Genomic DNA, 12,212 nt, shown 5'->3' on the forward strand with positions numbered 1-12,212 from the left:
GGAATAAATAGAAGAAGTTGTTAATTGATGTAAACCCGATTTTAGGGAAAATAATACAGAATAGGAAACAACTAACGAGAGAGAATCGGGAACGCTGGCTCTTCATATAATTATTTCCTTCTTAATTCCTTTTTATTTCCTAATTGGAACTAGCTTAACATTTAAATGCCTAAATTTTGAAAGTACAAAGTACAGCTATTTTAATATTCTACAATGTTAAATGTTGTTTCAATTTTACTAATATCTGTTAAAATATTAGATTTATGTCGTTTAGTTAATTAAATGATTAATATTAGTTTAGTAAAATAATTAGTCAAAATAGTATCCCGTGATTGTAGGATACTTAGTTAGTTGTTAGTAGTGGATTAGTGTTCCCTAAAATTAGGATAAGTTTGTTAATTAGTTTTCTATTTAAGTTGTAACATTCTTATTATGTTAAACAAAAAACACCGTTTATCGGTTTTTCCAACATGGTATCAGAGCTTGGATCCTGACCTGTGATCCAACTCTTTTATTTATTGTTTAAGATTTTTATCGTATATATTCTCTAGGGTATGAGAATTGAGTTTATTAAAAAAAAAAAAAACAAAAAAAAAAAAACAAAATCTTCGTGAGTGAGTATTCATGAGAATGGCAGAAGCTTTTCATACTTCGACCATTGAAAACTTAAGCCCTGTTCAAAGAGATCTCAGTCTTTGAAGGTCGAGAGAGATAAAGAAAGAAGAGGAGAGAGAGTCTCAAATAGAGATTTTGTGATTTAGTAGATGATCCAACGATGTAGGATTTTGACGAGATTTAGTGTTGAATCGGCAACAACGTCATTAAGATGTTTATGATGTGACCTTATCAGCGATCAAATATGGGGTTTCCGCAGACTCGTCGAAGGAAAAATGGCGGAGTTGACGTTGGCGCACGGCAATGACGATGGACGTGCTAAGGCGGCAAATGTGACTGGTCCTGACGGAGCCTCTACGCATTGCACCAAGCGCAGCGGATCTTGCAGCGGCGGAGGCTACGAAAGTAGTAGAAGCAGCAGCGGAGGCTCTCAACAAGATTTGGATTGGATTTCATTATCCAAGGCATAAGAATGCCATTAACATAATGGTTGCGCCAAAGGCAAAGGCGGCAGCCTTGGTGATCGAGTCTTTGTTTTCAATTAATATGACCATGGCCGATGAAGAAATCGAGGTGATCATGAGGCGATCTTCTCATTTTTCAACAGCTGTTGCGAGGGGAGGGCAAGATGAATCAGCCCATTTGTGACACTGACGAGGCAGCCAAGGCCAAATCTGACATGGACGAGGCGACACTCGGCAAAGGAGAGCACGTTTGGCAAACTCGGCGGGAAGATTAGAAGATTCGAGGAGGTGAATTATGATTGGAATACTTCTTTAAATTAGAAGTGGTGATATTAGCAGCAGCTAATAGATTTCTTGAGTAAAAGAAATCATTTTGTCAATTAGTGAAGATTGACTGAGGGAGACCTTCGAAAAGTTGCGTTCGTCCAAAATTGATGAAGTGTCAATCAATGAAGATTGGCGGAAAGAGGCGTTCGAAAAGTTCGTTCGTCCAAAATTGATGGAGTGTCAATCGGTGAAGATTGACAGAGGCGTTCGAAAAATTGGCGTTCACCCGAGTTGGAGTGTTTGAGGCATTGGTTCTCGATGTGAGGAATTTGATATATGTTCTTTCGCAAAAGAATATATCAAAGCCGAACAATAAATCTCATTGTAAACTGTTTTCCGCAGAAATCAGTTTAAGGGAGGGTGTTAAAATATTAGATTTATTGTTTAGTTAATTAAATGATTAATATTAGTTTAGTAAAATAATTAGTCAAAATAGTATCCCGTGATTGTAGGATACTTAGTTAGTTGTTAGTAGTGGATTAGTGTTCCCTAAAATTAGGATAAGTTTGTTAATTAGTTTTCTATTTAAGTTGTAACATTCTTATTATGTTAAACGAAAAACACCGTTTATCGGTTTTTCCAACAATATCGTTTTTGGCTTCGAACCTGATTTTGATATATTTCTATTTCAATTTTGGCAAAATTCGAAATACGAAAACGGTAGTCATTTGGGTTAACTTTCCAATCCAATTTAAAATTCGCCAGATTGGATGACGTGTGACAAAATTATGCATGAATGAGTCATACAGTTAAACCTCTATAAATTAATACAGTTGGGACCATCAAAATTTCATTAATTTAGCGAAATATTAACTTATCGATAAATTAATAATTATTAATTTATACATTAATTAATAATTTATTAATTTATGAAATTATTTTTATTATTATTTTCAATAAATATAATTTTTTTTATTTTTTACGCGTATATTATTCATAGTACCATTAGTTCAACGCACTATAGAGCCCGCTTCACGAGCGGAAGCTCTTAAAGCAGCGATGTTATTGAACAATTTCATGTTGATTTATGCGAAAGCTATAATAGAGGTTCTAACCATGTTAAAAAAAAGTGAGACACGAGATTGGTGGTAATGTGAACTTCAACAAAAACAAAGGGCAATGAAATTATATTTTATTAAACCTTCATAGATCTATAAAATATGTATTGCTCCATGTAATTTAAGAATTATTTTTATGAATTATTAATTTATATATTATATGGGGCTTCTTAAAATTTTCGAATGTGTATTATCTTATAAATTTAGCGAATTATTAATTTAGCACGTTGTCCCCGAGTCGGGACCGGGAAAATTTATTATTTAAGCGAGATTATTAATTTATCGAGTATTAATTTATCGAGGTTCTACTGTATTTTGAATTTTAGATACCTCAATACATCAAAGTTGTGGGCAGTATCCATTGATTCATGTATATCTTTCTCGTCCGACATCCAATTTTGGTGATTCAAGTTGGATTAGAAAACTAACTCAGAATACTACAAATTCTATTTTTCGAGTTTTGCAAAATTTGGAATTAAAAATAATCAAAATCACGTTTCAAGTCGTAATGGTATTATTAAAGCTCGAACGACATTTATCACATCCATTTATTATTTATTAATACAAAAAGATTACATGTCTAATAAAAAAAATGAAACTTAAATAACTATACAATACTAACTCGAAAATTTATCTAAATAAAATATTGATTTCACAAAAAATCAAAACTTATTAAATTGAACCATTTTAAAAAATTCATGAAACTTATAAACTGAAGCCCAAGAAATATTGACCCTGCAACAAATTTCATGTGAATTGGGCCTAGTGAACAGATTGGATTTCCGTATGACTCTGCAATATCTAGATTGAAGCCCAATAAATATTTAGGGTAAGTTACGGGCCTTACGGCTACCCTTGATATAATGTTAAATTACGAAAAAAACCCTTATATTTGGATAATTATATTCACTCATCAATTAAAAAATTTCTTACGCGTCCACTTCTATCGTGTCAAATTCAAAAGAATCTTCTGGATTTCATGGAATGTTCTCTAGTTTGTACTCGTTTTGTGAAAAAATGCAATTTCTGATGCACCACAATATGATATTTACAAGCTACGAGACACATCTTATGATCATCTTGTTTGAAAATGTGGATCTCGAATGAGGTAAAACAAGTACAAATTAGAGAAGAAGATTTCAATAAATTTGACACCGCAAGGGTAGATGCGTAAGAAGATTCATTGTCAAGGAGATAACTGTAATTATCCAAATATAAGAGTTTTTTTGTAATTTGACAATACCTCAAGGGGTGACCGTAATTTACCTTAAAAATTAGGGTAAATTACGTAAACCCCCTGAACTTAAGTTAAAAAATGAAAAATACCCACCTATTCGTAATTAACAAAAAACCTCTGAGGTTTGTTTTCGTCTTGCACCTACCCCTTACAGAATTTCATATTTTTTTTATTTCTCACCTATTTAGCAGAAACTATAATAGAATGTACACATTTTTTCTTAAAAAACTCGATCAACAGTTAATCAGATGGGGGTTTTGGTTATTACGGATAGATGGTGGTGTTTTCCGCTATTTAGCCTAAGTGCAGGGAGTTTTCGTAATTTACTTTAAAAATAAAAATCCTAAATGAAAGTAAAAAATGGGCCAAGTAAAATCAATGTGAAACGAATATGAAAAGGCCCATCAAATGAAAAGGGCCCTCACATCTTCAGTCAAAACCCAATCGCCGGTACCTTACGCAATCGAGTGAAACCGGACACGCGTCGCATTCCTACAGGCCGACCAAAACATAAATAAAAAAGGGTCAGTCTCCTCCCACCTAATTTCATGTCACTTTTATTAGCCAGCATCACAAACAAACCGCCCCACGTGTCTTAACCACACACTCCCTCGTCCCCACAAAACCTTGTCTAAAAATCTTCTCTCTCTCTCTCTCTCAAACAGTAATCACGAGGAGGAGAGAGAAAAAAGAAAAAGGAGAGATATAGTTTGAAAAGGTTGTAATATATATATATATATAGAGAGAGAGATAGGTAGAAATGCACAAGAAGAGTGGGGTTTCGGTGATGGACGGTTCAGATATAATGGAGTTGGTTGAGAATGAGAAAGTGTTTACCAACTTTGTTGATCATAAGTTTCAAGAACTTGACGTTGACTGTGACGGTCAACTTTCTGTCAGAGAGCTCAAACCCGCTGTGCAAGATATTGGTGCTGCTCTCGGCTTGCCCGCTCAAGGCACTTCTTCTGAATCTGATTATATTTACACCGAGGTTTTTTCCTTTCCTAGCTTTCATTTTTTTTTTTTATGTTCTTCAATCCGTTTATTCGTATTAATCATTTGGTTGAGTAGATTAGCTACTATTGAATTAAATAATTAGATTTTGTTTGATGTTTGGTATCTTGATGTCGGGTCGACCCGTAAATATGATTACTGATCTTGCGCTTTTTAAGTATTTTTTGTTAGTTGGATCTTTCAGGATCGAATATAATTGGGTTTTCATTAGATTATTTAATCTTATATTTACTGCCAAACGAGGCCTTAATGTTTTAAAAAATGGAGGTTATCTCCTAAGGCCTGTTTGGTTGGGGAAATTAGTCATGATTAACTAACTAAATAATAGGAACTTCGGTTGATGTTCGTTAATTGTTATCCCCCAATAATTTGCCGGGTCGACCCGCAAATATTAATGTATCCTGGCTTATCTTGTCTTCTACGCATGTTTTTTATTCAATTATCGAAGGTCCAATAATATAATCAGGTTTCATTAGATTAATTATTTAATCTTTTCTTGGCTAATATTACTGTGGCAACCATTGCCAAACGAGGCCTAAGTCTCGGCGTGATGCACATGGCCTTCGGTAACTTTGTAGTCAAGATTGATGATTAGATTCTCCACTTATTTTATTCATTACCAGCAATATAAATTATGGTATTATTGATCCGAAGTGATTGTAGAAATTCAATACTGTGACCATGATACCAGGTTCTTAATGAATTTACGCACGGTAAGCAAGAAAAGATAAGCAAGACGGAGTTTAAAGAAGTTCTTTCGGATTTTCTAGCGGGCATGGCTGCCGGTTTGAAACGAGACCCTGTAGTCATTCTTCGTATCGATGGCGAAGACCTTCACGAGTTCGTTAAAAGCCCATCTTTCGAACCCGAGTTGGTTTCGATATTTTCAGAAAACGACTTGCCAAACGGTTCCTTAAAAGATTATATCGTCAAGGCCTTTGAGAAACTTACGGTCGACGATGGGATGCCTCCTGCCACCGATCCTTGGGTATAAATAGTTTTCATTAAAAAAATCCAATTTTATTTTTTGTTTTTTTTGTCGAGCTCCAATCTTTTTTGTAGGTCATAAGCAATATTGTGGAACCAGCTTTGGAATCACTTGGGGGTGGCCTTGAGCAACAAGTTACACAGGAGATATTTTTGTCGGAGTTCGCCAAAGCTGTCGAAAACGTGGTGCAGCTTCTTCGTGAACAACCGGCTATTGTTGCACACAGTCAAAATACTTTTGACGGCAGTGGCATTAAGAGGCTTTTGTCGAACAAATTCGAGTTGGAAAAGGTTAGTGCATAATTGTATCAATAGTGTGCATGTAAACAAATAGCATTACATTATGTTGTTGAAATTATTGTGTGTACGAATTCAATTGAGTGGACAATTAATATAATTCGAAGATAACGATCGAAAATAGTACGAGTCACATAAGTAATTCAAGTCGCCTAGCATAATAATTGAATGAAGTAGTTAAAAGAAAGGCCACATTTCATGTATGCAGACATTGGATTCTGCTATAAAAAGTGTTCCGAAAGATCGACACGGGAAAATATCAAAGGAATATTTGGGTCTGGCACTCGATTCTTTGGCCGCATTTGCTGGCTTACCTCCGTTGGGTGCTGTTAATCAGGTAATTGTTCATTCGCAAGTTGCAACAGTCACTAATATGTTTATTTACCTATTTACCCTCGTAAAATTTCTCTCTCTATCTCTCTCACTTGCGCGCGCGCACACACAATGATTTGCAGATGGATAGTATTATGACCGAGGCTCTTAAAATGTTCGATGCTGGAGATGGAAAAACGGTGAAAGAAGAAGAGTTCAAAAAACTACTAAGAGAAGTAATTGGAAGTATAATGCTGCAATTGGAAGGCAACCCCGTTTCCGTATCTATAAATTCGGTTGTGCACGAGCCTGTCGCTTCTTCCTCCACTCTTCTGCAGCCGTCATCGCCATAGTTGGCCGAAAAAATAAAATGGGGCACGTAACGTCTTTTAGTTAGTACGTAATAGTTGCTTAATCACGAACACTAATGACAATTTACTCTTAATCTTCATCATTTTATTATGCATCTCTCTTGTTGTGCTTTATAAAGTTGGTTTTTTTTTTCATCAGTTTTTAAAATTGCAAAAGATCAAATTTCGTCCAATCCCGTTTCACTATGTTGAATTTTTGTTCTACCCCAGCTCTCCGCCTCTGCCATCATCGAAGCTTTACGCATGCAGACGCGCGCGCAAATTTGCGAGAAAGGATGCGGCTTGCCATTAATTTCGTCTAGGCCACAAATTTGAGCCCATTTCCTTTTCATTTTTTCTTTTTCTTTTTCTGGTGATGAATAAGCCCAAATTGTAGTTATCCGGCCCATATAAAAGGCAACCAAATTTTCAGAGGAACATTTATAATTTTAGGGTAAATTGCGTGCACCCCTGATGTATAGTTAAATTACTAAAAAACTTTTCTTATTTGTGGAGGGGCATTTTCGTAAGATATTACGTAGTTGAGGAGGTGGCTGTAATTACCTAAATATAAAGAGAGTTGTTGGTATTGGAGCCATTGTGCTATTAGCTCTAGGTACTCGAGACTCGTAATAAAAAAAAGGACGGACTATATAAGGTTTAATTGTTGGGATCGACATGCGACTGCAACCATTGTTACAATCAAGTGATCCCATTCATTATTTAACAACTTAAATTACTTACAGAAATATGCAACCATAATTATACAAGTAAATTCGGAAGAAAAAACAGAACAAAATATTTGAAAAAAAATAAATAAATCAAGGGCATTTAGGCTTGTTGTTACGGGTGGTCAAGCTAGCGTAACAAGGGCAAGCGTCGTAGTTGCCGTAAGTGCCAGCTGGCACGCAGTTGCATTTGGCACAGCAAGTCCCACAAGCTCTTTTGCATAGATTTGGCCTTCCTGATAATTTGCATCTTCCTGCACAAGCTCCCTTACAGTCTATACATACACAAAACAAATATTGATTAATATAAATAATAACTAAATCAATGACATTAATTAATTAATATATCAGTTAGTAATATTTTACCTATCTTTGAGTTGTCTGAAGATTCCGATACGACGACACTGCTAGTCTGCGTCGAAAAAAAAAAATTGAAGAAATTAAGTATTAGTTAGTATTAAAAGCAATTTTCTAAATGTTTATAAGTTTAGAAGCAATTAATTACCACATGATTGGGTTGGATTATTGCTTGAACACCTTGGAGAACAAGAAGAGACACAAAGATTGATGCAATTAGGACTTTGCTGCTGGTAATAGCCATTTTGAGAGAGAGAGAGAGAGAGAGAGAGAGAGAGAGAGAGAGAGAGAGAGAGTATAAAATTATGGTTGCAATTGAATGAGATTATAAGGGGAGTATTTATAGGGAAGAAAATGAGATGAAAGAAATAATACAAAGGGGATGTGAAGAAATAAAGTAAAAGGAAAGTGCCATGCACCATGCATGCAGATAATAATAAACTATAATTGCTGTGGGCATCAACTAGTAAGTGAGGTAACGTAGCCTGTAAGTGTACCCTACTCACCTAAAAAGATACTCAAATTATGTTATTACTAATTAATAAACGAAAATGAGAATTTTAAATACAATAAAAAGTTGATATTTATAAAAAAAAGAGATAATATTTGATAAATGTACAAATAATAATATTAAATAAATAAAGGAAAAGCCAAGATGTAATGTGTATTTGCAATAATATCAGCAGCCCCATTCACACCCACCCCAGAAACACACACCAAAAGATAGCAATGACAGATGGCAAATGATGGATAAGAATCACTATTAAGAAAAGAAGTCAACAATTATTGGGAAAGGTATCTTTAAAATTAAGGGTCCCTCTTACCAATAATACTTTGTTCCATTTTTTAGGATAATAATCCTTCTAAAGTTTAATTGAAGTTCCAACCCAAAACAAACTAGTATTCAAACTCTACTTTTTGTGCTTCACACAGCTGTATTCTTTCTGGAAGTTTCCTTCAACGTCACCTAAAAATATCTACAATTAATTCAAGAATGGAAAACAAACAAATATACGAAACCTAATTAATTTAGATGATTATGTCGAATTTAACACCATAAGGGTGGATGTGTAAGAAGATTCATAGTTGACTGGTGGTTCTAATTACCTATACAAAAATATTTTTTTCGTAGTTTGACCTTACCTAAAGAGTGGCCGTAATTTACCCTATTTATATGTTTTGAGGAACTCTATGCAGAAGATGGAATCTTGGTTCACTTAATCCATACTGCTCCTTTAAACCATGTAATCCAGGTAAGAATGCAAATAAAATCGAATCGAATTCAATTCGGGATTGTTCAATCTCGTTTGAATCTTTATCCAGCTATGAAAACTGTTTTCAATCCATTAGCAACATGATCGAGCTCGATCTCGTGTAGCTTGATTTTTATACATATAATCGAGCTCAAGTCAAAATCGAATTTCACATCTCATTGAACAAAATCAAAAGTGAAAATTTAATTCGTTATGTTAACGAACCCGAGCTTTTAACCATCTAATTCAAACCGATTATCGAATACCTCAACTTGATCTCTATATATTGTCAAGTAAAGTATTGCGATCGCCGATCAGTAAGAAATATTTGAGGTCTTGCCAAAGAAAAAAAAAAAGAAATCCATTCTACGAAACCAAAATTAGTAGTGATACAATCGAACTAATATAGTATTTTGGTAAGTTGATATAAATATATCTAATTTGCCTCAACTACCAAGCTTTTGCCACACATCAGAATTCTGCTGATGAAGAGAGAAGAACTAACATAAGATTACGAAGCCAATTACACCACTCCAGAAGGAAGACGCAGCACAAGCTGACCTCCGAAAACACTGCACATTTAAAAAAAAAAGGGTTATTTAATCGATTCAAATTATTTGCAGAATAAACACACACGCACACACACTAGTATTGGTTACAAAAAAATCAAACCTTTTTACATAGTAATAGCAAAAATCGGCCAGAATGAAGGTTTGAACAATTTCTGAAATAAGAACCATCGAAGGCCAAAGTCCATAACCCAATGCCACAAGAAGATGCCCACGGCTATCAAGAACCTGTCGAATGCGGGTTGGCATCAAAATAAAGAGTTTCATTTTTCACTTAAACACGCACATACTTCCGCACTCGGTTAATTTTAAATATTTTAAACAATTATGGGTGATAAGTTCGTGTCAAAGTCAAACCTGGAGAACCCAGTGAGCACAGCTCAAGAACCTCGCAACACCCAATGCAAATACATAATGTGCGGTGAATGGTTCGACAATCTGCAAATCCCAAACATTAAAGACGACGTTAGTTTCATACATTATTATACTTGTTCAAAACCTTCATAATAACGTTGTCAACTAATGTACATATGTAAAAACTGATAAGTGAACCCCACGAAAAATTGTACCTTGGTGTTTTGCATGACGCGCAGTTGTGGTAGCACTGAAACAGCTTCTAGGTAGACACAGAAAGCCCATGCAATCCGGTTAATGATGTGATGCGATGTAGATGGGTGGATTAGTAAAGCTAAAATAGCACAAGGGGCCAGCTGCAAAAGGCAAAAAAACTCTTTCTCAAACAGTGGAATTGGAAAAAAAAAAAAAGAAAAACGGAAAAAATTAAGCACTAATAAATATTAAATAGTGATCCTGGTTGAATTAAAGCAGGAATAGGAGAAAATAAATTAAAGGGGAACCAACTTCTGGGAAGCGAGATTTGTTTCTGAACAGCCAATAAGCAAGCCTTTCACAAATATCATGAAAATTAAGATTTTTCTTACTTAATAAACTACTAGGGAGTAGGAAGTAAGAATAAGCTAACAGTGTAGACTGTTATTAATTAAGATAATGATTGTAAAAATAAAAACCCGGCAAGAAGAATGAAGCACTAAGAAGTGAAATCTCAAGATTGATACAAGAGGACTTACCACATAGTATAACGCAAAATTATCTTTATCAGCCATATAACTCGACTTCAGTTTAAGTCGGATCATATATATAACCCATAAAGTAGTTGCCAGTGTAGCCATGTCAAGCACGGTGTGTATGTCATATTCCATGACGAAACTACAATATAATCTTACAGCCAGAAAGATAGCCGTTAGATCCTGGGATTTGAGCGAAATGCCTGCCATGATTGCAAGTTATAGTGGCGATTAGCATTTCTAAAGTATAAATATGACGAAGCCAATCAAATATTACATAATAGACATAACGTATGTCGAAAATTTATACAAACTAAAGATTCTAAGCTTCAACGCTGTTCAAATTATTACGTTACAACTTAAAATTTGTATGCCAAGGAGGACCGATGACAAAACCAATATTTTTGTTGTGAAGCAACAGCCAATATGTTCACCCTCGTAATTTCTATGCCGCGTGCTTAACAAAAGCTGGAAAGTATTAACTAAATCCCATTCTAATAACCATCATAAAGAAGAGCTCCAACAAAAAATGAACTTTTCCCCTTTTGTAGCATTCATTTAAATGGGGTCTAATAACTCGACCACTATCTCCAAGAACGAATATTTCGAGGAGGAAGACACATTAAAATTCCATTCTTTCAACACTCTATATAATTGCTCTTTTCAATAGCAGCAATTCAAAACAATCGAGTCTGCATCTTAACATAGACACAAAAAAACAAGGAATACAGAAAACCAGAGCAATTTCTCCCCAAATCCTCAATTCTCAAAAGCTACAATCAGAACCATAAAAAAAATAGCACAAAAAAGTACACAACTACCAACCCCGCCCCCCCCCCCCCCCCAACCCCACCCCCCAAGCACCTTCTTCAGACGACAAAATAAAAATTGCATAATCAATCTTCCGCCTAAAAAAAACAAGCAGAAAATTAGAATAATGAGATTTTATGTGCCCTCATTCCCCAACTCCTCAATTCTCAAAGCCCTAACATTCCTCAATTCAATTATAACCAGCTGATACAAAAAAAGGTAAAAAAACAAAATCAATTTACAGCAAAAAAATAAAAATAAAAATAAAAATACAAGGCCCTACCAGCGCAAGTCTTCTCCTTCATCAACTTATAAATAAGAACGCAGATTCCGATCGAGTGGACAGCCTCAGCCGCAACAAAGAGATTATCGTGATCGTGAACGATTGCGCGGAGGATAACAAGCGCCGCCATCCCGCTGATTACGGCCAGAAACGCCTTTACCTTGGGCGGCTGCCGCCGCACCCATGTAGACACGGCCTGGATCGGCCTCCTCGGTGACCTCATCTTCTTCTGTGTACGCGCGCAGAGAGGGGTGTACGTATCGGTGTATCTCGTGTGTGTGTGTGTGTGTGTGGGGTGAATTTACGAATTATTTTCCGTGGGGGATTTTCTCTTGAAACGGATGGAGAATTAATTTTACATTATTTTAAGGGAAAGTGTTTGAGTGGGTGAAATTAAGTTGTACTAACTTGTATTTTAGGAATCTAACTAAGAATTTTATAATTATTTATTTTATCTAATTTTTTT

At 35.2% G+C, this 12,212-nt stretch overlaps 3 protein-coding genes across 5 annotated transcripts; 1 reads left to right on the forward strand and 2 right to left on the reverse strand.

Annotated features, from left to right (window-relative positions):
* Positions 1-4,256: 4,256 nt before the first annotated feature.
* Positions 4,257-7,193, forward strand: LOC105957716 (Calcium-binding EF-hand family protein). 3 transcript variants are annotated; one of them, XM_088822281.1, is made up of 6 exons: positions 4,257-4,692; positions 5,407-5,703; positions 5,778-5,993; positions 6,208-6,336; positions 6,455-6,707; positions 6,822-7,193. In XM_088822281.1, the coding sequence occupies exons 1-5, from the start codon at positions 4,462-4,464 to the stop codon at positions 6,662-6,664; spliced, it is 1,083 nt and encodes a 360-aa protein (XP_088678407.1). In that variant the 5' UTR covers positions 4,257-4,461; the 3' UTR covers positions 6,665-6,707; positions 6,822-7,193. The 3 variants fall into 3 exon arrangements, with proteins under 3 accessions (XP_088678407.1, XP_088678401.1, XP_088678397.1); XM_088822275.1 differs by having other exon boundaries at positions 6,893-7,193; XM_088822271.1 differs by lacking the exon at positions 6,822-7,193 and having other exon boundaries at positions 6,455-6,816.
* A 101-nt stretch (positions 7,194-7,294) lies between these two features.
* Positions 7,295-8,075, reverse strand: LOC105957380 (snakin-2). Its single transcript, XM_088822287.1, has 3 exons — positions 7,895-8,075; positions 7,756-7,801; positions 7,295-7,664 (listed from the first exon to the last, which is right to left on the reverse strand). The coding sequence occupies exons 1-3, from the start codon at positions 7,988-7,990 to the stop codon at positions 7,483-7,485; spliced, it is 324 nt and encodes a 107-aa protein (XP_088678413.1). The 5' UTR covers positions 7,991-8,075; the 3' UTR covers positions 7,295-7,482.
* Positions 8,076-9,190: 1,115 nt separating this feature from the next.
* LOC105957715 (uncharacterized) lies at positions 9,191-12,199 on the reverse strand. Its single transcript, XM_012981674.2, has 6 exons — positions 11,747-12,199; positions 10,657-10,856; positions 10,138-10,278; positions 9,926-10,006; positions 9,672-9,796; positions 9,191-9,571 (listed from the first exon to the last, which is right to left on the reverse strand). Exons 1-6 carry the CDS (start codon positions 11,967-11,969, stop codon positions 9,523-9,525), a joined length of 819 nt encoding a protein of 272 aa, XP_012837128.1. The 5' UTR covers positions 11,970-12,199; the 3' UTR covers positions 9,191-9,522.
* Between the last annotated feature and the right edge of the window lie 13 nt (positions 12,200-12,212).

This window comes from Erythranthe guttata, chromosome 2, assembly GCF_056151865.1.
Source record: "Erythranthe guttata isolate IM_541 chromosome 2, IM_541, whole genome shotgun sequence".
NCBI lineage: Eukaryota > Viridiplantae > Streptophyta > Magnoliopsida > Lamiales > Phrymaceae > Erythranthe > Erythranthe guttata.